The 26,337-nt window shown below is 44.4% G+C and overlaps 1 protein-coding gene across 1 annotated transcript in view; it reads right to left on the reverse strand.

The window, feature by feature from the left end:
- The window catches only part of LOC135899579 (uncharacterized), a 50,050-nt gene extending 27,586 nt beyond the window's left edge, over positions 1–22,464 (reverse strand). The window contains exons 1-6 of the mRNA XM_065428887.2: positions 22,157–22,464; positions 20,690–22,024; positions 20,455–20,598; positions 18,081–18,254; positions 10,827–10,979; positions 1,362–1,556 (exon numbers count right to left, since the gene is read on the reverse strand). Coding sequence (XP_065284959.1) covers positions 1,362–1,556; positions 10,827–10,979; positions 18,081–18,254; positions 20,455–20,598; positions 20,690–22,007 — 1,984 coding nt within the window. The 5' untranslated portion in view covers positions 22,008–22,024; positions 22,157–22,464. The remainder of the gene's footprint in view (positions 1–1,361; positions 1,557–10,826; positions 10,980–18,080; positions 18,255–20,454; positions 20,599–20,689; positions 22,025–22,156) is intronic.
- Positions 22,465–26,337: the final 3,873 nt, after the last annotated feature.

The raw sequence follows: 26,337 nt of genomic DNA on the forward strand, positions 1-26,337 counted from the left end.
CTGTTGCTGCTCTGCCTTTGTGCACAGATTCTGCAGCTGTCAGAATGCACATGAAGCCAGACACGTCTCAGATGTAAGCAAGACACTAGTGCTGAAATAGAAGATTTACATGCACAGCAAACCAAAAATTACCGAATGTAAAAAATAATGCATGATATATATACGCAAGTCCTGATAAGTAACATAATTACTCCAACGTGCAAATATTCTTTTAGAAAAAATTTACCTTAAGTTTACATGTGCTTCAGATTTGAGTATGAAATGAAAACTACATTGGTGACAAGTTATTGTGATTGGCATTAAAATATTCTGTAATCCAATGCAATCGACACGTAGCAGCTGAAGCAGCTGCAGCAGCTTTATGCCGGCTCCGTAAGTTCATTATGCTTATAATCTTAGCACTATAGTCAGGCTGCCATGGTTTGCAAGGTGTTTAAGCGTTGTGGTATCTCAAGTATCATACATGGCACTGAAGACGAGATGGATGCTCTGGGTGGTTGATAGTGATGAGGAGGTCTCCATCAGCGAAGATGAGCGGCGCCTGGTCTGCTGTAGCTCAGATGCCATAAATTTTCTTTTCCAAAGTGAAAATAATTCGCCATTACTCATCCCTTGCCATAAAAAACTGGCGAGTGAACAACAAGTATGAAAATCAGAGTGTGTGTTACAATCTAGAGCACTGTATTTTTCCTTTCTGGCTACAAAAATTAGGCGCCCATTACAATTAACGTGCACATTAGAATAGAGTAAATGCAGTAGGCCAGCTCAAATAAGTCATCGTCGGGATGTGGTATGACATGCACTACTGCGGTCGAGCTGTCCGATAAGCAAGTGCCAGTTATGCAAGGGCAGTGCAAGAAATGTGCTTGATCTTCTCTAAACAAATTGCCTGTTCTCATGACGAAGCCTGGGGAGGTATTCTGTAAGAGTCTACCTAGTGGACATGTCAATTTCATCTGCTGCTGAAGCGCTGATTGGCTATGGCGCCTTGTGCTGCGGATGCGCAGCGCAGCCCGGCCAATCAGATCTTCAATACCAGACGAAATGGACATATCCACTAGGTGGACTCTTACAGAATACCTTCACTGGACCCACATTTTGACTTTGACTGCCATGACTACTGCCCCAGTACTGTGCTTTGCTTGGCTCAGTAGAACTAATAGGAATGGATCCACGGCTACCACTAAATTGTTACAGAAACATTAGGCCTTTTCACCGCCTTGTGCACCTCTCATAGCCTAGAGAGGGCTCCCATCAGTACTTCAAATCAGCCACGGATGATGCATCTTCACAGAATTTATTTCATCATGTTAGGAGAATTTCGTTCTCCACTCCCCATGCTAACAGCAGTTTAAGCTCACCTAGGTCAGAGACAAAGATGTGGCCCTCGTGCACATCCATGAAGCGGCATTTGGAGCCAGCAGGTGGCGATGGCACAAGCGGCCCATACACCATGCATTGCTCAAAGTTCCCTGATGCACTGAAGCACCGCAATGTTGGCACAGCATCGCCAAGAGAGAGGGTGAACAAATTCTCCTCCCCTTGAATCGCCAGACCTGTAATGCGAGCAGTGACAACATACAATGAAGCAGCAACAAAGGGAGTCATCTATAGAGACTAATCAAAGTGCAATTATGGTGAGATGACATGAGAATGCAACTTGCTAAACAGCATTCGTGGAACTGAGGTCCAAGAACCCTAACCCTCTACACCACTACTACCGATGTAACTTGGAGAACTTTCCCCCTACTTCTCCCAGGCATACTTGTTCTGCATTTTAAGCGCCACGGCAATTTGTGCAAATAGGAACATTTTGGACCCATCGCGGCATGAAGAGTTCAGCTGAACAAACAGCAGGGTAAACTTCAGACAATATGTTGAGCGGATGTCTTGATGCTCTGCTGCTCAATCTCAGCTGTTCTATGGCAGAAAATACATGGCAAGTCATCACGGAAAATCCACCAGTGCTTTGGCAGACTAAGAAATTTATTAAAGGGGCCCTGAAACATTTAACTCACCACAGAATAGCCTCACTATTACAGTACGTTCTCCCACAAAGATCAAGCTGCAAAAAAATTTTTCAAATCCTTCAACTAACTATAAGTGGAGTTATCGCAACAATATACCTGGCTCTCTCTATTTTTTCATCTCTACTAGCCAGCTGGAAGCTAAACAGCGGAGAAGGCAAGAAAATGAAGCTCCAGCTAAAGGCTGAGAGCCGCAGTGGCGAAAGCGCTCGTCTTAGCACCCTGAGGTAGCTGCGGTAGACTACGCTACATAGCATGCCACTGCAATTTCAGAGGCCATGAGCAGTGCAACGATGAAATGAATTTTCAATCTTTTTGAGATCATGCATACTTTTTATTTAACTCAATATTACAAACTACATAATATTAAGAATGTTCTTGCGATCACAAAATGAGCTGATAGTGTTGGTGGGCCAGGTGCTTTCGGTGACAACATTACGGATGCAAGAGCAAACGCCTACTCACTGCTTTTGACATGAGATTGTAAATTCCCTACTACTACAGGAAGTGCAATAATACTTGGCTCACATATTTACAAGAGCCTCGTTAACATGTTAGCAACATATTTTTACTGTGTTCATCAAAAAAGTGTTTCATGGCCCCTTCAATCTTTGATAAATATTGCCTGAAACGAAAGTGGTGACAAGGGACTAGCTTTGATATAGCATGAAATGTCTGCTGAATAAACATGCAAAAATATATATATATATACATGTGGCAGGGTGCGAAGAGCAGTCAGAAAAAAAAGCAGTCAAAGGGTTAGAAGTGCCTGAAGCTTCAACAGGGTTTGCTATGAACATACTACTACTAACAAACATTTGTGAAAAGGAGCCACATGGTTGGTGCAACAACGACTACTTGATTGTGCAAAGTAACATCTCTCATCTGGATTCTTATACAGGGTGTCCCAGCTAACTTTATCCAGAGTTTAAAACTATGCAAATGCCATGTAGCTGGGCAGAACCAAGGTAATGTTGTTTGCCGTCACTAAGAGATACTACTCAAATAACTTTTCCTGATTCCACCCAATTAGATAATTAGGTTTAATTAATTAATCAACTTCTCAGCTATTGTAATTAGATTAAAAGTGTCAATGAGAAAATTCTAGAGTGACATGAAGAACTCCCGAGACAGCTTTCTGTTACTCAATATGTGCTACATAAAAGTGTTTTTCCAAGCGTGAAAGAAGCCCGTGAATACACGCAAAGGGCCTCGAGTGGCCGGTCGCGCGGCAATTTCGTGTGCATTTGCAGGCTTCTGTAACACTCCGAAAAACACTATGTAGCACGTATTGAGCAACAGAAAGCTGTATTGGGAGTTTTTCATGTCGCTCTACAATTTTCTCAATTACACTAATTCATTAATGCTAATTATCTAATTAGATAGAATGCAAAAAATAATGTATTGTGGCAGTAATGTGGCATTCACATATTTTTGAACTCTGGCTAAAGTTAGCTGGGACACCCCGTATATCAACCAACAGCAAATGCTTGCAATTTCTGCAAACCTGCAGATTACAAGTGTGCAGATGATGCACTAAGCACCAAAAATGTCATCCTCGCCACTGCAACATATGTTCTTGTTGCTACAGCTTTTTTAAGCACCTGTTTCCTCAGTGGATGGCCTTGAGGTATAAAAAAAAATAATAACGAAGACATGATCACAACCTTCAAAATCAATGCTATGGACAAAGCACACCATTATGCAACAGAAGATGTCACAGTGCTTCCTGGCTTGTTTATACTTTCTTTTGAAGTAACAAATTTAGATTCATCATTATCATCATCATCAGCCTGGTTATGCCCACGGCAGGGCAAAGGCCTCTCCCATACTTCTCCAACTGCCCTGATCATGTACTAATTGTGGCCATGTTGTCCCTGCAAACTTCTTAATCTCATCCGCCCACCTAACTTTCCGACGCACCCTGCTACGCTTCCCTTCCCTTGGAATCCAGTCAGTGACCCTTAAATTTAGATTGCATGCATAATTTTTTTTTTAAATTCCCAATGCAGTTTCTTGAAACATAATAACAGCCTTTGTAACAGTTCAGAAGATTTCAGAGAGCTCACCGGGCACATTCAAGATTTGTCACTTTAACTTCTAAATTTGTCTAGTGTGCGTATAATGACCACAGAGTATTTGGAAATCATTCACAATTCACTGAATGCATGTAACATGCCTTAAGCAGCAGTCTCCAAATATCTCAGACTGCTGCACTGTGTAGGCATTTACTTGCAAAGTTCAATGGGGAAACAACAATTTGCAGCACCAAGTCTGCATAAATGATGTGATCACCTTTACTGGCACACTGATTTTACAGTTTGTAAGCTCCATATACCCATAAGGCATTGAGACACCTTCAGGAATCAGTGGACCAGAAAGGATAAAAACAAACGGAGCACTGACCTGTCCACAGTTATTAACACTACGCATAAAAATGCACATTCCTTGATAATGAAAGCACTACATTTTAATAACCAATACAACTGTTTCTGAGGACACATTAGTGTCGCTGGAGTGTCACAATTGTTTTTAAATTTTTCCCATGTTATGAGACAAAATTTCAGCCTCCCCTTTTCTGTTGCTCTGCAGTAAAATTTTCCTTGTTTCTCTCACATATACAAATTTAGTCCCAAAACATTCCTAAAGCACCTAAACATTTGGCTCAAAAAGTCACATTTAGGGCATGCTGACCTAAAGGGAAGGCCTATCCATCTAGCAAACATTCAGCAGACTGCATTGAATTCGGCACGTGCTCCAGTGCTGATGTTACTATGAAGAAAAATGACAAAACCATGTACGATGTCTCGATGAAACGTTTCTCTCCTGAACCTCACACAAAGCATTTGTTGGCCTTACACACTTTCAAACTTCAAATTTATTATCTTAATTTAGCAAGCAATTCTCGTGCAGCTACACTGCCTGCTTCACATAAACCTGTTTCAAGGACCGTACCTAGCTATCAAAATAAACATCACTCAATGTCCAGTTTTTTATAAATGCAAGGCTTTTCTTAGCTAAGTCGAGACCAAGGTCAGACAAGCTCAAAGATGTGATGACATTTTGACGACATTTTGGCTCTGAAAAATGTGGAGATGAGTGCAGTCTAAAAATACGGACATAGTGCGAATTAAGGTAGCCTGATTGCCCAGTATTGGATTGGACATAGTGCAAAACACTGGATAAAGTGCAAATTAAAGCAGCCTGCGGCAGCAGGTGATGCACATGAGTGCCGACATGAGCTCTAACACCAACATGCTACGATTGTCCTGCTCTGCCATTTCACTGCCTTAATGACATTGTGACCATTCTTTCCTTGTCATGTCAGTGATCTTTCAACCATTTTTTACTACATTGCTGTCACTGAGTCATCTTAGGGCTGTCTCCACGCCATCTTCAAACCGTCATCATCACAAAGTCATCATCATCCTATTGTCGTAGCAATTGCACTCATTCACCCATTGTTCAATTCATCTTTTATATCAGCTTTAGGGAAGAAACCAAGGGTGGTGAAAAAAAAGCAGTGTTAACCATTGCTTGACTAGCTCCGTCACCCTGCACAGTCAGACAATGCCAGTACATGATACAGATCGATGTATAACAGTAATTGCATATTCTATACAATAAAATGCAAAACGAAATGCCCCGTCCAAAATAATATTTTTTTACATTGACTCACAATTCAACTAATAAAATTAACTGGTTACAAAGTATATCGTTATGGGGATGTTGGGACTATAGAGACTATTTACAATATATACACAAGCAGAGTTGATGTGGTTAAGATGGCTGACCAGCAACATCACGTAGCAACCAGCATCTACCGATATCCTTCTTCCTTTCACTTCTTTTATTCTTCCGTAAGAGGAACCCCGGGTGCTGAAGCACCGTCTCGGCACATGTTATGCAAAGAACGGCAAGCGAAGTATGGCTTCAGCCGCGAAAATTGCACGATGTCAACAGGTGTCAGACTTGAGGACGGATCACTGTAACGGCGAGTTCTTGTAATTGATGTTAACTTGACGTAGGACTTCATGAGGCCCTGTGTAGCGAGAGAGAAGCTTCTGGGAGAGGTCGACCCGACGACATGGTGACCAAAGGAGCACTCAAGCACCTGGGACGAACTTAACATCACGATGACACCGGTCGTAACGCTCATTTTGCATATGCTGGGAGGCTAATAAATGGGATCGGGTGACTTGATGTGCCATGTGAGCGCGAGCAATGACTTCACGAGCATACTCAGTTCCAACATGTGTCACAGAAGGTAGGATGGTGTCAAATGGCAATGTCGGGTCACGACCAACAAACAAAAGATAAAAGGATGACTATCCTGCAGTGTCATGTCGGGACAAGTTCTATGCGAATGTCCCATAGGCCAGCGTGGCGTCGCAGTCGCGGCGATTGTTGGAGAATACATCGACAGTATCTGTGTAAGTGTTCGGCTGAGATGTTCCATAAGACCGTTCGTTTGTAGGTGGTAGGCGTTGGACAGCTTGTGCTTGGTGACACAAAAGTGAAGGAGGTTGTCGGCAACTCGAGACAAGAACGAGCAGCCGCGATCTGTAAGTAACTGTGGTGGAGAATGACATTGTGGAGGAGAAAATCAGCAACGTAAGTTGCGCAACTAGTTGGCAATGCCTTTGTTATCGCATAGCATGTCACATAATCAGTAGCGACGGTGATCCACTTATTCCCTCTAGTTGTCGTCGAAAAAGGGCCAAGCAGGTCAAGGCCTACGCAAAAGAAAGGTTCAGAGGGAACTTCAATTGGATGGAGTCGTCCAACAGGTGGTAGGGGAGGTTTCTTCCGGCGCTGACACAATTCGCAATGTGGCGCCATAATGACGCACAGAGTGGTAGAGACCCGGCCAGTAGAACCGGCGCAATACACAGTCGTACATACACAAAACTCCCAGGTGTCCCGCCGGCGGTGCATCTTGAAGTTGTTCGAGAACGACAGATTGCAGATGATGAAGGACAAGAAGCAACTCAGGGCTGTCAGGGATGACGTTGTGGTGGTAGAGGATGCTGCCATGCGGCACGAACATGTGGCCCATGCTGTCGGTGCTGCCAGATTGTGCTTCAGCAATGATGGGCTGTAAGGATTCGTTGCGTTGTTGTTCAGCGCGCATGTCGGTCATGTCAGTAAAAGCCATCACGCAGGTCACTGGATTATGCGCAACAGGACCAGGAGGATCCACAGGGTGACGAGAGAGGAAGTCAGCATACTTGTACAGACATCCAGACTAGTAGTTGACAATAACTGAAAATTCCTGGAGCCACAAAGTCGAGCGACCAAGCTGTCCTGTCGGGTCCCGGAGGGAAGACAGCCAAGAGAGGGCATAGTGGTCTGTAACGACCAAAAATGTGCAGCTGTACAAATATGGCCAGAATTTGGCGACAACCCAAACTAAAACCAAGCACTGCCGCTTGGTCATGGAGTAATTTCTCTCTGGAGGTGAACAAGGGTGGCTGGCGTAAGCTATCATGAACTCAGTACCATTCTGCTGTTGGGTGAGAACAACGCCGATGCCGTGGCCGCTTGCGTCAGTGTGGACTTCGGTCGGTGCAGATGGATCAAAATGGGCAAATATGGGAGGGGTGGCCAGGAACTCGATGAGAGCGGCGAACGCGTAAGCCTGCTCTGGGCCCCATGAGAATGACGTGTTCTTCTTTAGACGATCTGTCAAAGGACGAGCAACGTCGGCGAAGTTTTTGACGAAATGGTGAAAGTAACAACACAGGCCGATGAAGCAACATGCATCAGAAACAGAATGTGGCACAGGGAAACTGCGAACAGTACGAACTTTTTCTGGGTCTCATTGTACACCGGATACGTCAACGAGGTGTCCTGACACGGTAATCTGACGCCATCTGAATTTACATTTCGTGGAGTTCAGTTGGAGGCCGGCTTTTCGGAAGACCGCAAGAATTGCAGCGAGTCAGGTAAGGTGGCTGCCGAACATAGGAGAAAAAACAATGTTGTCAAGATAACAAAGACAGGTGGTCCATTTGTAGCCTCGCAGAAGAGAGTCCATAATAGGTTCAAATGTTGCAGGGGCATTGAATAGGCCAAAGGGCATGACTTTGAACTGATATAAACCATCAGGTGTGATGAAGGCCATCTCGCAGTCCATTTCATCAACTGAAATCTGCCAGTAGCTGGATTGAAGATCAATGGACAAGAAGTATTTAGCTCCGTGGGCTTCCTCCTGGAATGCTTTATGATCTAAAACTGTCATAACTGATTTCATATCCCTCAAGAAATGCACCTGAATGAAACATTTTTAAGGGTACCTGAAAAAAAATTTTTTTTTTTTCGGGATCAATGGTGTCCCGCGTTACGTGGTGATGAAAGCAACACTTATCACGCTGGGATGTTCTACGCAGCCCCAACTTCGAAGAACAGTTATGGGCTGTCCAACAGGCCCACGACATGGTGGAGAAGCTCGGCCTCTCTGTCCCAACGTGGGAGTGGCCTGCTGCATGCCCCCTACAAGACCACAACAAAGTTCATCCATCCATCAATGGTATTCAACATATTAAAGGAGGTTCACACACCCTGTGCTGGCCAACCGTAGTAAAATCGGCTGTCATTATTGTTATTGCTACCCAGTTCGAATAGCGAAATCAGTTGCTCTTGTCATTGGTATAACCATAACAGAACAATAAATGTAATGGAAAGAATACATTTTTAGGCCATAAAGTTTTAATAATGATAGCCGCTCTACGTATCACAAAGGGGTCTATCTGCCTGGAGGCTTACTTCAGCTAGTCGACGCGATGTTGCATGAATTTGTTTTTCTCCTCAGAAAAGGTTTTCAAGTTCTTGAAGGTAAACGCTCAACAATCCTAGAACGTGTGAAGCTGTTAAACACATGAAATACAAAAATGCTCCATTCACCTCTGCTGATGCTGAGCACTCATTTTCAGCTTACAAGCTTATTTTGAGTGAGAAGAGGCATAATTATGAAGCCACAGAAGGTAAAAGGTGTTCACCTTACTTCAGAGTGACAATTAAAAAATTTTTATAATCAGCTGGCAGCACTAGTACAACAGCTAGGGCTTTGGAAAGTCTTATGCCGTTTTACCGAAAGCACACCATTGAAGAGTGAAGCAAAAGGTCTCTCAGCCAAAAGGTCTATCAGCAAAATTCCACGAGCAAAACATTTAACAAATTATGCTTCATCTCATTCAGCAATTCCTAGTTCACCTTTGAAAACTAATGTTACTGATATTTACTAATAGCAAAGCTATGTGTGGTTGACGATTGCTCCTGCCAAGCTAATTGAGCCATTAATGCTAGTTGTTGGTGTACTGTTCTTGTTTGAGCATATTCTAATGCATTCCTGTAGACAAGTATAGTTTCTTTGCAGCCAACACTACATCATGATCCTCCTTGTTGCTTGCATAATAACATGACACAGTCCTTGCTTTTCTTTAATATCACGGTATGCTTTTCCAGTGAACTTGCCAGCTTCAGCCAGCACAGCATCACATTACTGCTTAAATTCTATTGTCCCAGTTGCAGTCCGTTGCCTACACAGCATCATTATTTTAACATTGCAAGTACTGACAAGCACATTTACGTTACATGACAAGCACCTTTACTTTTTCTACATTCGAAATGACAGCCCTGTTTTATTGAGGACTGCTTTATGGCTCTCATCATCAGGAGTACAGGTATATCAGTCCATGTTTCATGCATCCATTAGAGTTAGCTTGTGTCTCATCCTCCCATTAGAAAATACACTGACCTGGATGGCTATACCACCAAAAACTGTAATGAAATTTTGATTCCGTGAAGATACTGTATGATGCATGTGGTCAGCTACCTTCCTACATCACAACAACATGCTTCATCACACCACTCACTGATTCCACTGCTTGTGTAATTTATGGGTGCTGTTACCACTGTCATCTCTCCTTTGAAATAAACCATATGTTCTCACCTGCTTGACTGCAGATACATCCTGATTGACAAGTTATGTGTCTGAATTCTTTTCATTATGGAGGTTAGCAGTAGGGTCAAGGGCAGAAGTCACAGGAGCTCCTAGACATTATCATTTGTGCGCTGTCACCTATGGAAGCCACTCTTCACCCAGCCATTTCAATGAGAAAAGGAGTGCCGAATGAGCACAAAAAGCTGTCAGCTTATCATACTGGGCACAGCAGCACCATCAGCACAGTATTCTCCAATACTTTCATAATGCTAAAAAGCATGTAGGCCACTGCTCGAAGCATAAGCATCACAACACTAACAAAAAGAGGAATGCCACAGAGTACTGCATCTAGTGCATCTAATTAAGCCTTATAATGCCTAGGGTATTGCATATGCTATGTTAGTTACTTTTTCTGTTATTTATGCACGGAAAACTTTAACCATATTCTACAGTAGCATTACTTATATGCTACTAATGCTAACAAAATTTTAACCCAAATAACGTTCTTTTTTTTAAAAATAAATGGCCAGAAAAAAAGGTGAAGGAGTCGTTCTATTTTTTCCTTGCTATGGGTCTGTGTTTGGCAATTACAAGGTTAATTACATAGCAGAACACAGTTCCTTCATTAAAGAGACACCAGATGATGTGCTCAGCAGTAGCAATGTCTTTTCTTCTTCTTCTTCTTCACTGTGTCCTGCAGCATGCACTGACATTAGACCAACGCCAACCACCACTTCAAAATCATATTAAAGAAACTTCACAAGTCCCTTAAAGCCGTACGTGTTCTCCGAGGACACAATGCATGGCAGCTCATGACTGAAGGCTTATCACCCACTTTTTTGAATACCACTCACCATAGGGCTTGCACAGGCTGTTCTTTCCTAGTGTACGGATGAACTCGCCATTCTTGGAGAATACGTAGATGCAGAAATCGTCCTTCACAGCATACGATTCGTCCTTGAGAGCCACAACTGCCGATGGTCGGCGGAAAGACTCTGACGAGCCAGCTGGAGAAATATCAGGCAATAGTAAGCATTTCAAAGTGCACTCTGTGGGTCCCTTTAAACAGTACTGGACACATAGAGTTTTTTGCGTGTGCTTTTCTCTTCAGCAATAGAAACAACCTCCACAGTTCAACTTATTGCCAACAAGAATGTATCCATGACACGGTCTTTGAAAGCGCTCTGCTGCTGGTTGTAACATTACAACAGGAACCGACATGTGAAAAACTGCAACTGCCTGTGTGGCATAAACAAAACAATGGTTGCCAGTATGACATAGCACTCCCCCCCCCCCCCCTCCCAAATGCATAGCAGTACTCCAAAACGGGTCTTCTGCAGCTGTACTGGCAATATCAGATGCCATGTCATGCCGAATGCTACTATATGTTTCAAGCCACTCCTGCAGACAGGCGTTGCATTTAAGTAAATAATGTGTCGACATACTTGCGCATACAAAAGCAGCACCTGCGAGTTCTGTGTAGTAAGGAAATTAACAAAAGTGCATTTTCATTCACGCTGAAGTGCACGTAGATATAACAAATAACAGCTTATGCTGAACACATTACATAATGGGAGCTGGTGCTCCATGTTTAAAGTCTCAGTGCCAGTCCTGTCCCTCGTTTGCACAATTTTCTGACTTATGAAGGCATTGTTCTCATTTAAAATGACAGTTTGAGAACGCTGAAACAATATAATTCTACTTCAATTTGGCTCTAGCATCCCCTTAAATGAAGAAGAAAGAGCACAAGAGACAGCATAAAAAATTTGTTGCCTCAAAAGTGCCAGTTCCCACCCAGATGTTTGGCTGTTCACTGCACTTAGTCCATGCCTGTTGAAAGGCTCTCTGACTATATTCTGCACTTTTGAGGAAAGCCCAGCTTGTTTCAAATGAGAACTATGAAGTTGAAACAGAAGAGCAAGGTTCCCTGCAGTTGAGCATGAGATTGTAGGTTTGATTCCCCGTTAAGGTGTCATATTTTGATTGGGTCTGTGTATACAAAGATGCTGAGTGGTCAATTAACCTGACACTCTCTGACAGCTTTGGAACATTAAACTCAATCAATCAGTCTACCACTATGTAATAGCACAAGCACGATCCAGCGAGCTCACTGTGTTTAAAGTGTCCCAAGAGCAAGATCTGACTACAAACACTGAATGCACCCTTGCACACTTCACATCTACAATACTTGCCTACTACCTCTTAGACCCAAGGACTGCTTCAAGACGTCCCTTTATTCACTGAGCAGTCTACAAAACTGACTGACTGTTACCAGGGTGTCTGCCAACAGACATTTTCAAATTTCCCAAGTTTTCCAGGTTTTCCCTGGGCAACACAGAACTTTATTTTATGTCAAGACAGGCTGACACCACATCATCCAATGCTGTCACTCTTAAGTAAGCATTAAAAAAAAAAGAACAACTTAATCAAGCTTGAATAGTAAGGAGCAGTGTTTATTTTACTTAAAATAGATAACTACGAATAAAAAGAGATGCATACAGAAGCAAATATTTTTGAAAATGAGCTATTTCTATCAAGTTATAGCAAGTTCATTGGTATTAGGCCCAAACTTTGTCACAAGGGAGATTTATTTCTCAGCAGTTGGAAAGTCAACCTCAAATGCCCTCACATACTCTTAGCCCATGCACAATGCCTCCCTTTTGTGTTTCACTGCTTTAAAGAGTTTATTTTGGTTTGGATGAGGGTCACCTGCATCTTTGCGTCAGCCAACACTTTGCTTTTTGAGCTCAAGCTCCTTCAAAGAAGAGGCGCCACAGTTCCTTTCCCGATCGTTCCTCAATGCGACGGTTATTTCTGTTCTTGTCCTTGTTCCGCCTTGCGTTCGCCCCACAGACCATTTCAAGAATCCACTTTGTCAGTTGTACAGTCAATTTTTGATTTTTCGCACTCCCTATGGGCCACAATAATGACTGAAAAATCAAATCGGGCAGTCCGAAAAAATAAATGCAGCTCTTTTACTGCCCTTAAGGGCTCAAATCCTCACAGACATGTCCGAAAAAACTTTGAAGGCCTGCCAGTACACTTATTAGGCATATTGGTGCTCGTCCTTTGACAGGAGACTGCGGGTTCACGCATGTATGATTATGGAATATGTACTGTGTCCCGTGACAACTGCCCCCTACCACGCTTGTTAAGCTTCACCGCAATAGTTCACATAAGCTTCACCGCGTAACGTTGCTGTGCTGAGGCGAAGCTGCCTTTTGGGAACTAGCATTATGCAATGCGCCATGCTTTCTGAGCTTCAAAGCCAATCACAAGGACTGCAGAGGCGGAGTCGCTGCCATTACTGACAGCGGCGAATTCTTTCAATGAAAAACACGGCACCAAACGCAAGAACCTTAATAGTGAACAGCGAAGCAGCTAAGCCTAGCTTTGCCACGTTAGCAGATCTGCGTGCGAGAGCGCTGGTTCGAGGCAGCGAGATAATCAAAACGGCGGTGTTGGCTTTGATTAATGCCATTTCGGACCTACGGTTGCGGCAAAAAGTATGGAAAATTGGACAGTGAAGGGTTCTTGCGTCTGAAATTACAGACGTTCTTATACATTGACTCTATAGAGTATGTAGTGGTGCCGCGAAGCCGTCCGCATTATCGGGCATGTCACAAAAATCGGGCGCCCGAGAAGTGGTCGTTGACTCCAGCCGACAGCACGGTGTAAAAGACAATTCGTTACGATTCCTCTCTTTTAGTCGAGCCAGCAGTGGGCGACTTTCGTTCCCTTTCAATAAAATGTCAGCTAATCTTCCCTGATCGCAGCACAAATTCCCCGAGTTTTTCGAGACTATTCAAGATCCCTGAGAATTCCCAGTTTTCCCGGTTGGTAGACCCCCCTGGTTACGCTTTTTCCCCTCTAAAGGCGCTATGCAACATTTCAAATGTGCTAAAACCACCAGCTCAGCTCATTCACTAGATAACGCTGCCAAGAGCACCTAATTAAACTTTACTTGCTACACATAACAAGAGACCAGCCAAGGTTGCTCTAAAATTGCTGCTCCTTTTTTGTAGTTCTTTCGGATCCCCACTCTCATTTCTAGGGTGAAGACGTCAAGGACACGGCCCATATTGCCTCGATTCATCAAGACCTAAAAGCCAAGTGGTTTTAGAATTCAAACAACAGAAGCCAAAATCAGCACAAGTGGCTAAATTGTGCAGACCCCACGCACTTTGGGAATCGGTGTCATGCGACGCACTTTGAAGGTAACTGGCTATCTAGCATTGTTTGGGGTTCTGCAAGGCAAAACCAGCAGGACCAATGCGTTAGTGTAAATTGCATAGTTGTGTGTGCAGGTCGTGAGTCTATGTGTCTCTGATGACAGCAGCATGACAACGATCACACTGAATATGATGGTATGGTGCCAATGGCATGAGTTCTACACTGGCCGTTAAACTTGAGCTTACAATATGGCAGGCCTTGGTTTCTACATTGGTAGTGTACAAGCTTAAGCAAGAGAAACACAGATTGTGACGTCATCAGCAACTACATGTTATGCAATTGTAAGTACCTATGGCTATTTCATGTGGTGTACGTTAAAACAATGATAAAATTTGTACTCCAGCGAAGATATGTTAAAGCATGATTAATTTGGGTGGTCATGAAGTCAGTACAATAGCCCCGTTTACATGAATGCGACAGTGGCGCATCGCATTTCCAAGCGCATTTGGGAAAGGCGATGCGACGCCGTTTACATGTAGCGCCTTAACTCTCGCAAAAACGTAGCGCCACATGGTGTCGTATAAGTGAAGTGCAACCGACTTCCGGTGCAACTGGTTTCAGGTTGTGGGCCGAGTGCACGTTGGTGGTTGAGTGCCGAGAAATAGACAGTTTTAGTTTAGCGTACGCAACTTATAGCGTACGCTATACGCTATAGTGTAGCGGACGCGAAGCAGCGCACGTTTTTTGCAGCTTTAGCTGGCCAGCGAGATCTTCGGATCTCGGAGGCCATTAGTCGTCGTTGCGGCTACTTTCCGACTATAGCGATAGGTAGCGCTGACATCTCGCATGTTTCTTTCATTAGGCTTCGCCTCGTTCGAAACGAGAAGCGATCTCGAAAACACCACAAGGTTATCCATAATACCCTGTCGTCGAAGCGGCCTGAGACTAAGCGAAAGCCGTTTACACATTCATTTGCTGCGAACGAAGTGCATTTTACAAAAACAACGCCAAATTCAATTCGAAGCGGGCAGCCGGGACCGCTGCCATGTTGTTTGGCAATTCCTTCCCATCATTCCTAATGCGACGATCCTGCGTTTACATGCTCCGCGAGAGTCGACTCGCGCCCGTAAATCTACCCTCGCCTGGCGCATTAATGCGATGCGCCTTTCTAGCGCATTACTGCTGTTTACATGAATGTGATGCGCTAGAAATGCGATGCGATGCGACACTGTCGCATTCATGTAAACGCGGCTAATGTCACACAATTTCTATGTAGCGTGTCAGGAGGAAAATACTGACGGAAGTGCACCGGTCCCAGAGGTAGTGCAATCTAACATTGCACTATCTACAGTGTGGCCCCTCAGAGCATGAGCTGTCACAAGGAACAAAGACGAAGTGGCAGGGGGTGCATGTGCCAAACCTTTCAAACACCTGGCTGGCTTTGGAATGACAGAACTATGGGTGCTATCATGACTTAATGGTTAGAATACGAGGCTGCTGTGCTTGATGTCAGAGGATCGATCACCCCCTGCCTCCCCCCCCCCAATCAGTCACACATATTGTATTATTATTAAAGCGAAACGATATGGGAAGCTGCCTAACTACCTATCTACCTACCTGCCCCTAAGTGGCAAGGATGAGGCAAAGAACTTTGCATTAAAATGCTGCAGAAAAAAAGCAGAGGTACCTCACTGCAATCAAAGGTGCACTTGCTTGTGTTCCAACATGAGAACGAGCACAAGCAGTCGGTATTCATGAAAGTCAAATATCTGTGCTGTCAAGGCATTGAGGCAAGCTACAGCATTAAGATCACTCGGGAACTACCACAACCTATGACTATTACAAACGTCAAAATACAAATGTCAAAAGTGTTCTTCACAACCCAATAATATCAGCCTACTCAGTTAGCTTAGAGGAACTTATTCATGGATTAGTCACTTAATACTTGTAGCAATAAATGTGGTGCTAACACAGTGTACAAAAGAATGGTGATAGGAAGAGTGCTACATTCACCAACATTAGGCACTAGCTTATGTTCATTCATCTTTATTGCATCTGTCATGTTAACACTGCAGCTGTTCGCCAACTACACAGTTTGAAATACTGTAAGCTTATAGAATGCATTAGCAGAGGACAATGTTGTATGCATGTAGGCATGTAGCAGTTCTGGGCCACAAAATTTCTAGTTTCAGAGTGTCCAGCTTAAGCTTTGACAATTCACTGCACACCTTAAGTCTAAAAGGCGAAACCAAAGTGAACCACCAAACAACACGAGGAAAGATGAAGTTAAAAGTATATGCAGCATGCAGCCTGTCGATGGAATCTCTGGGACACTGCCCTCTAGGAGCGGAATCATGGATTTGGGAGAGCTACAAAAACGGAGAAGGAAAATAAAGATACAAGTGCAACAAATGTTTTGCACATAGTGCTTATACAAAACTGGTTAGAAAAATTTTTGCAAAAAATTTTTCTCAAGGGATGTTCCTACAAGAACAATGCATTTTTGCAATCTTGTTAAAAAAGTGATGCAAAGCCTTACTGAAAATATGCTTCTTGCGTCTGCCTTTCGATTAAGTAAATCATAAAATTTTTCAATAATACTTTTGTTTGGCTGAGTTGGTTCATCTTGACAGCGTTCATATAACAGCACTAAGGATCAGGACACAAAGAACACATGTGAACATATCAGCGCCTGTCCTTTCATAAGTGCTCTTTTCAGCCTCGACCTTAACACTGTTATATTGTTAATCTAAAATTGTTGATTATCATACACAAAACCAAATAATTAAATTCAAAGCACACACAGATGTGAAAACTTTGAAGCTGATGCGAGTTAACGTCACTGTTCAATATATGCCCTCTCAAGAAAAACTGTCCTAAGCAAGTTAGGGGAAAAAGAATGCAGGAATGACAGCTTAAGAATAGTTTCACCACTCTACATGCTCTGTTGTTTCTAACAATGCATACCTCCTAACCTAGGAGCATTAACATTAGCAAAATTAAGATGCATTTTCTAAAGGATTGCCCTCAGCACGCACCATTTGTAGAACACACACACACGCACACATCCCCCCACCCCCCAACTTTAAACATAGATATGCAGCCAACAAACGGCAGCAAATTTCGAACAGAACAAACCGACAAGCAACACACAATTTTTAGATTACAGCAACTTTGCCAGCGACTTTGCCACTGACTTTACCTGCTTCAGGAACTTGTCTTTATAAGCTTGCTCAAAGAAGGTATTCCTATGGCGCATTTTCACATTCGGAAAGCTTCTAAGGGAATGGTTGGAGGACCAATGAAATAAGCTTTTTTAGGAACTGTACTTACCTTTAATAAAATGTGATAAAATAAAAAAAATTGTATGTCCAAATTTGCAACCTTTACAGATTATTTGGTAGAGTTAGCAAGTGTGATAATGTGTGCTTTGTTTATGAAAGACAAGCCAACCAGCTATGGAGACTGGTTACTGATAGCAGAACTTCAGGCAGGAGTGGTGAAAGACACTAATCAACAAGAAACACTCACGAGTGAAACTTGCTTTCTCACATGCACTCATAACCATGCCATGAAATATTGCAGCAACTCACAACTCATGCAGTAGTGGTATGATATGCCAAGTGAAAACTGTAATGGATTGATGGTTGCGGTTTCAATGATAAACTTGTATTTCATGCCACCATATGTGGCCTTCCTTTCTGTGTGTGAAATCTAGCTGCACTATTGTGGTGGCCATGACAGCCACACACTTTTCTTACGAGCCATTAATCTATTTTTCTTCATTCAATGTTGTCATCTGTCCCTTTTTATGCACAACTCTCTCTGTTGATTATTTGCATTAGTGCCAAGGGGGAGTTCATTCTCCTTTACAATTCTTGCTCTGTACACTATGACATTTCATCTCACGTAAGGAGGAAAGTGGCTGTGCTCACAAAAGATGGCTTTGTGAAGAGGCCTTCCTTCAGGGTCAAATGTCACAACTCTGTTCTGGGAAGTGTCAGCAATGATTATATTTCCGGATGGTGTAGCTGTCACACCTATTGGAAATGCAAACTTAGTGTTCTTGTAGGATTCGAATTCCAGAGTCAGCTTTGCAGTGATGGTTCCTGAAATGACAAACAAAGGTAGGTGTAGTAAAGATATGCAAATATAGGCTGCCACACACCACAGCCAGAAGGGGACATTACTGAGTGAAAAAGCTTTTTTTTTTTTCATAGATGCTTCACATCAAGCAAATAATATAGAAAAATGCAGTACCTTACTGACATACACTGCAAGCAAATATGTTGATTATTGCTACCCTAAATCTAGTATCCTGCAATGTGTTCAAACTTTTTTAGTAAAGATATGCAAATATAGGATGCCACACACCACAGGCAGAACAGAACATTACTGAGTGAAAAAGCTTTTTTTTTTCATAGATGCTTCACATCAAGCAAATAAAAGAAAATAGAAAAATGCAGTACCTTACTGACAAACACTGCAAGCACATATGTTATCCCTGCCCTAAATCTAGTATTCTGCAATGTGTTCAAACTCCATCTTTTTAGTAAAGATAGATAACAGCACAGCTTGATAAAAAGAAGTGTAACACTGAAGCTGCATGACTGATATATATAAAAGCATTGATCACCTTTATTCATTTATAATCAATCAATCAATCAATCAATAAAAAAGTGAGCTTTATTTAAACAATTGAAGGAATGCGTACAAAAATAGTTGGACCAATAGCCTATGTGCCTAGTAGCTGGCCCAATACACAAAAACACATATAGAAGTCAACCAAGTATATATCTGCTCAATGAGTAAGAACATTTCCATTTCCTTGTCAGTAAGGAGTAAACAATAAAATCAATATCACACCGGTTATCGGTGACATGGTAACTCACCGTGAACACAGCGCTTAAGCGACACGGACAAGAACAACAAGAATAGTGTGCTATATTTCAGCTGAATTTCTATTTTGAGAAGCAACATACTTATACCTGCACTACAGTACCAAACTACAGAAACAGACAGGGCCAATCATCGCATGTGCAGTCTAGCAGCGTCCAGATAAGCCACTTTGCTCCTACTCAATGCTACAGGTGAGGTGCTGACATAGCTGGCATGCTAGAAGATGCATTTGCGAACAAGCTCACTTACACCATTTCCCACGTAGCTTCAACCCGTTTCTGTACAACAGTTCTTAAATAATGTCTAATGTCCACAATCATCACAGCGCACAGATAAATGCTTATCCTGATATAGGTTCAACTTTTGTTTGTGCTCTTTTAGCCTGCCAATTAGGCATCCCGCAGTTTGCTCTATCTATATTTTACCATGTGATAAAGACAGGTGGTACATCACACTCCATACGCACAACATGAAAGGCTAGTGCTTCTCCACAAAGCCTTGGTGCACAGGCTTGAACTCATTGTAGTCTTGCAAATCCTTGAAAGTTTCTGGGGAGCAGAAGATACTACAGAAGCTTTTAACTTTCGGATCACTTTATGTGAAAGGCTGTGCACATACAGCACAACTGCCTTTTCCCTATATTCTTCATTGTGCTCACACATGCCATCCGTTTTCTTAGCTTTTTCAGCAAACATTCTGCCACTGAGACAAGATAGTTAGGGTACCCTGCAACAAACAGATGCTCTTTTTGTCTTTCAAAGCTCTCAAACATCACATCAGGGCAAGATTTGCAGAGCACATTGACGAGAAAATATTTGCGATTGCTCAGTTCACCACTTTTGAATGTGCCAAAGCACTTCTGTAAGAGTATGTGTCTTTTTTTACCCGAAGGCAATATTTCTAACATAGAAGATTTACAAAGCTGGATGTCTTAAAAATTGGATGTCATTTGCTGGAAACTTATGCATAAAGACTAGATTGTCAAGACACTCAGGAAAGTAGGCAACCACATATGTCACTGTCTGAGCTTTATTTGAGTTTGAAGTAGATACATACAACACTAGGTTACCGTCCATGTACTTAAAAATTTTAAACATCTTTGAGACCTTCATGTTTTCCTTTAGCCGTCTGTGATGTTTGGCATGAAACAAATCACTCAAGACATCTCTAACCTAATTCACTGCACAAGTCAGTAAATAATGATAATATAACTGCACCACTAACACAAGGACAGAAGGAAAAGAAAGGAGACATGCCAACGAATGCTCAAGTGCATAAAAAGAAAAAATAAGGAAAAAGGAAGAAAAAGGAAGTTTATGGTGGCTGCTGAGGCAGCTATGCAGGTAACGGAACTCCTGACACAGGCAAACAAGTACAAAGTGTTATTTGCAGCATGGACACATTACTTACCTGAAAAACCAACAGGCTCTTTCTTGAGAGTTGAAGTTAGAGACACCTTTTTGCTAGCAGATGAGCCCTTTGTCGACGAGTCGGGAGCAACGGTTGTTACAACATAGGTTGGCTTCAAGGGGTCTCCCATGCTTTTTCCACCATCTGCAAAACTTAGCAATGCAGTAGCCTGCACTTTTTTTGCAAGATGGCATGCCTATTCTAGCTGACTTGCAAGACAACCTTTCCAACTCACCGGTTAGTGGAGCTGCTGCACCAGGCTTGCTATTAGGCAGAGATGAAGCAGTGAAGGCAGTGTTTTTCCCTTTGGTGATGTCCACGGATTGTACGTTGAGACTGACAGGTTGTAGAGGTTTGGAAGAATGCAGGCTGCTGTAGCTTGACGAACCCAGTGATGATCCACTTATAGCACTTTTCTGACCCCTCAATGGTTCATGCTTTGTAACAGTTGTCTGTTGACGAGGGAGCTCAATGTGTGAGAAGAACTTGCTGAGAGCATCTTTTGGTGGTGGTTCTGAACTCTTGCCAGGAGGGTCAGAGAGGCTCGGTTCTACCATTGACGATAATAAGCTTTTTACAAATGGCTGCTGAAGGTCACTGAGCAGATCATTTGTATTTGTCGTGACAAGCTCTTTGCAATGCCCTTCAGGAGCAACAACTGGCCTCTGAAATTCTGTTGTAACAACAGGTATAGCCATCTGACCTGTGGCATTTGACACACTGGCACTGCCAATATCCATAACCCCTGCTGCAGCAGTGCCGCCAGGTACCGTGCTTAGGTTTTGCGTTCCGGTGTCTGCAGATTCAAGTTCATGCGGTCCCTTATGTGCCACTGCACCTTGAACAGTTATTTTGTGGGGACTTCCATTAATGTGCTGGTCAAACAGTGTCACATGGACGTCATAGGTTCCTTCCCTAACAGCAACAAACTCCAAAAGGTACATGCCATTCAGAAGATCGGTATTTGATACTTTTACCTCTTCGTTGCCTCCTTCATGATTAGCGGAAGCTTTGGCATAGTGAATAAGCTCAGGGTCATAGCCCATGGAAGACATGTAGTACATCATGACACTGCTACCGACATGGTACTTATGTTTTTCATAATTGTCGATGAAGCGCATCCTTTGCGGTAAGACGGTACAGGCGCGGATGTAAGCAAAGGACTCGCACCTGAAGCCCTCCACGCACCTCAGTTCCAAGGTCAGCAGGGAACGCACGGCGTCAGACCGGAAGAACTTAACAGGATCGATTACTTGTCTCTTGAGCTGTATTTGCTCGTCTATATGGCTCAAAAAATTTTGCTTGTGCTTGTACGCACTTTCAACTTTGCGAACAAGCTCGTCACGCAACCGGAAGAGCTCTTTATCTATCTGAGCCACGGCTTCTACTTTCTCCGCTTCTATCATTTTACGGAGGTTTTGCACGGTGGCGTGCATCTCTTCCCCCGAGCAACCTCCGACAGAACACAGGTCAAGCGCTGCAATCATTTTCTCAACTTCTATCATTCTATGGTGGCCCTCCGCGCTGTGGTGGTTAACGTTCCCTTCGGCCATCTTTTGATGAGAATAACCTGTGGGGTTGAAATATAGCATGTTATCCAGCGCTGCCGTAGCCTGGTGAGATCGTTAATAAATGTGCTTGTCTAATGTATTAATACACAGGCACTGCGTAAGTGTAAACAGTTAACCAAAATTATACTTACAATTTGAGACAGCTAGTAGGCTTGAGGTTGAGACCGTTCAGAGGCGTGCACTACGTTAGGCAAAACGCCGGCGTCAGTTGCCACACAAGCAGACGCGAGAGTCCGCGACGCGCTGTATACGCCACTTCAATTTTCAATTTCATCAGATCACATTTCTAGAAGTCCCAAAGGTTATTTTAGACCGTCGGAAAGCTTATGAACACGATCGTTCCGACGCTACATGCGTGCTAGCGTTGGCCGCATTCCAAAACAACAAGCGCGCCGCTATGCGCCGGGATGATTCACGTGACTGCTCCCATGGTCCACGTAATCGTCACGTATTCTACCGCACACGGCGCACTGTCATGAGCTGTGAGCTGTGGTTGGTCGTTGGTGGCTGTCGTCTGCTTTTCAAGAGCGGGCGTCTCCGGCATTTCTTATTCTACGGCTGCGCGGCCACACCAACTGTGCAGACCACACTAACTGGGCCGCACTAACTGGGAAGGCGTCATTCACACTGCACGCAGAGCCAGAACACGTGTTTCTAGGACTTCTGCAAAGCAGATACCATGAAGGAATGAAAACGTTAGGAGGGAGCATACCGCAATGCGATTGAATCCAACCTGGTAGCCCTGCACGAGATCGCACGTCAAAGTACGCGGCTGGTTTTAGCATGGTTTTGGTGTTCCCGCTCTGCAGGCAGAGCCACAGCAGGGCAGCCGAACAAACGCGCACCGAATAAATACTACTGGCATAGCCACGCATAGCCATGAGAAACTCTATGGGCATAGCCTCCTACGTATAGTGTTAGCCGCCTGCTGTATATTGTCGTGAGAGGAAAAGGTAAGCAGTCAGTTCCAAGCGGACGGCCGTTTACTGTTCATTTCCGCAGCAGCTACCGCGCACACTTCATCCTCGGCTTCTAGCGTAACTAGCACGTGCCATTAGCCCTCCCTCAAAAAAGAAATAGAGAGAGAGAGAGAGAGAGAGATTACTTCTGCATGCGACTAGCCGAAAGATAGCCCCACCCCCCCCCACCCATCAAAGAAAAAAAATAGTTGGGGAGATATTAAATGCCACAAGGAGAAAATGAAAGAAATGAGAAAGACAACGGACGTGACGATAGGGGCCGCACCACAAAGTTGGTGGATGGGAGTCAGGGCGAGTGGTAGGAATTCGTCGTGGTGACGTGAACAATGCAGTGGCGTAGCAAGGGGGGGGGAGTGAGGGGGGGCGTGGTCCCCGGATGCAAGGGGCCAGTGGGGGGTGGGGAGGTTTCATATACGTCTGAAGACACCCGGAAATTGTCGATATCCTCGACTACACCCGGGGGGTGCGGTGCGGGTTGGTTCTTTATTTACGACCTATAGCTACGCCACTGGAACAATGTCAGAGGAACGTGGTCTATGGGAGTGGCGCGAAGTTTCGGCTGGAATAACTTCGTAGTTGACAGGACTTAGACGATGCAAAACTATGTAAGGTGCAAAGTATCGGCGCTATAATTCTTTTTCTGAGCTGCCTCGTTGACGTATAGAGGTCCAAAACCATACGATACCTCCCGGGTTGTATGTGACGTCTCGATGGCGTATCTTGTATCGACAAGCATCTTGACTTTGTTGGGATAGAATTTGTTGCCATGCAAGGTGCCGCGCTGCTTCGGCACGCTGAACAAAGGCGCCTGTATCTGGTGTGGTAGGTTGAGACGAAGTTGGTAGAAGCATCACGCCGAGCATATATTGGTGACGTCTGTTGCGTCGCCTGTTTCTCGCAGCTCGACCGGTATTACTCTTGGGTAGCGTGGCGTTCTCGGCCGGCTGCAGGCGTGCTGTAGACCATGGCGATCAGGCAGGGACGAGACGATTTATAGTGCGAAACTTGCACTGTTTGTTCAATGGTTGGTGAAAGATGAGAAGAGAATGAATTTTAAAAAAGTACATTGCAGGGCCGCTTAAGTAGGCCCTCTAAAATCGTAGACGGGATCTTGCTCACGTCAACGTCACGTGACAAGCACTGAGTCTGGTTGTGGATGGGCTGCTGATCCCTGTCCCAGGGGACGTGCGCATGTGCTTCTCTCCGCTGGCGGCTACACGTGCGTCGGGGAATCGTAGGCGGCGTTGCCCTTCTTCCAGGTGACGTTCGCGCGGGCTTCTCTGGCGGCTACACCTGCGTCAGAGATCGTAGGCGGCGTTGCCCTTCTCCCAGGTGACGTTCGCGCGTGCTTCTCTGGCGGCTACACGTGCGTCGAGATCGTAGGCGGCGTCGCCCTTCTCCCAGGTGACGTGCGCATGTGCTTCTCTCCGCTGGCGGCTACACGTGCGTCAGGGATCGTAGGCGGCGTTGGTTCGCGAAAGCGTTCTCCCCTTGGTCGCACACTCAAAGGGGCCTGTCGTCACTGCGGGGCGCCTGCCAGACTGGCATCCCCACGAGACAACCATAGCAAATTAGGAATTCATCTTCCGTTCCGGTTGAGCAGGGTCTTTTGAGCATCCTTTTTGCCCGGGGTGGCACAGGCCAACCGTAACAGCATCTCCGGCGGGGAAAGGAAGGTCCCGACGCGTAGGGGCCAGCAGCCACTGGGCGGAGGATCGGCGTTTCAGTAGCAGAATTTCCCTCACGGGTGACGAACCCTTGGTTCGTAGCTGGTAGATTCCTGGGTGTCGTTGGTCAGTCCTTGTGGCGCTCTTGTGCCTTTTCTCCCTGGTCCGGTCCGGTCCACGGGACTTGCTAATCAGCCTCGCAACTTTTCGTCTCCTGTTTGGGCAAGCAATCACCCTAGAACAGTGCAGGACCCACAACCACAAAGCAGCGAGCACAAGGCCGCCCTTCCCCAAGATACACCAGGCTTTACAAAAAAAAGAAAAAGAAAACCCGCTACTGCTTTCCCATTTTTTTCACGCGTCCTCCCTCCCCCCCCCCTCCCCCATGAACACTAAAAACAGCCATTTCTTGGAAGCGTTAAGACGTGGTTACTAAAATCAGCTAGTAACCTTCGTAATAATAAAAAAAAAACGTATGAAAAGAAATACAAACGTAAAGATGCCACGGAAACCCGAGTGAGCATGAGGCTTTCGTTACTAAGGTCAACGACTCAGACCGTCAGTATTGCCTTTAAGCTTACCCTTCTTGTAGCGAATGTCGAAGGTGTACTATTGAACAGCCAAGCTCCAGCGCAAAAGACAACCGTTCTTCGTAGACATGCACTGCAGCCATGTGAGGGGACAGTGGTCAGTCTCTACGGTGAACCTTGAACCATGCGATATAGCAAGCTAGCTTCTGCCCCGCCCATACTACGCAGGCGCATTCCTTTTCTGATGCACTGTATGCTTCCTCACGAACTGAAAGCTTTCTACTGGCGTACAGTACAGGGTGTTCGTTTTCGTCATCTCTCTTTTGACAAAGCGCCACCCCCATACCCCGGTCGCTGGCATCACACTGAAGAATGAATGGCTTAGAGTAGTCGGGCGCGTTCAACACTGGCTGACTCGTTAGTGCTTTCTTCATCATACTAAAAGCTTTTTCTTTTGCGTCATCCCACTTTACCGTTTGTGGTTCTGTTTTTCTGCGAGCATCTGTTAAAGAACTTGCGATCTCGGAATAACGCAGGATATATCTTTGGTAATAACCTCCAAGCCAAGGAATGACCTGATTTCCCGCTTGGTGCGTAGTTGCGGAAAGTTGTCAATTGGGATGCTCGAGTTAGAGCGGGCGAGCCATGCTGCCACGTAGTTCCGGTGCTCGACGCTATTTTCATGTGCGCAAACCTTTTCTTCTGCTCTTTTCCAATCAGAAAAGCGGTGCGTGATGAAAGCACTGGGCTTGATTGAAATCCAATATAGTTTGCACCTAAAACAGTAAACGGAACCTTTCGACTCCGAGTACATTAACCAGTGTCGCTCGTGCGCCTCCCCATTTACAGCCTTTCGCACGAAAAGATGAGGCGACATATAGCGTTTCTGCGTTTTGTATATCCTTTCGGATGACGGAAAATTTTCTGCCCGATTTCGAAAATACAATGGCCCTTTCTCAAGGCATACACTCTGAAAGCTGACAGTAATAACATCCGGCCACTTAGCAGGGTCACTTCGGAGAATCTCGCATTGTACTGTTGCTGCGGGAGTGTCGGTACTTCTCTGTTGCCGCAACGAGAAGCCGTCTCATTCGTCCATTCGAGGCACACTTTGTGGGTGGGAACATGATTGTTT

The sequence above is a fragment of the Dermacentor albipictus genome, chromosome 4 (assembly GCF_038994185.2).
Source record: "Dermacentor albipictus isolate Rhodes 1998 colony chromosome 4, USDA_Dalb.pri_finalv2, whole genome shotgun sequence".
Taxonomy (NCBI): Eukaryota; Metazoa; Arthropoda; class Arachnida; order Ixodida; family Ixodidae; genus Dermacentor; species Dermacentor albipictus.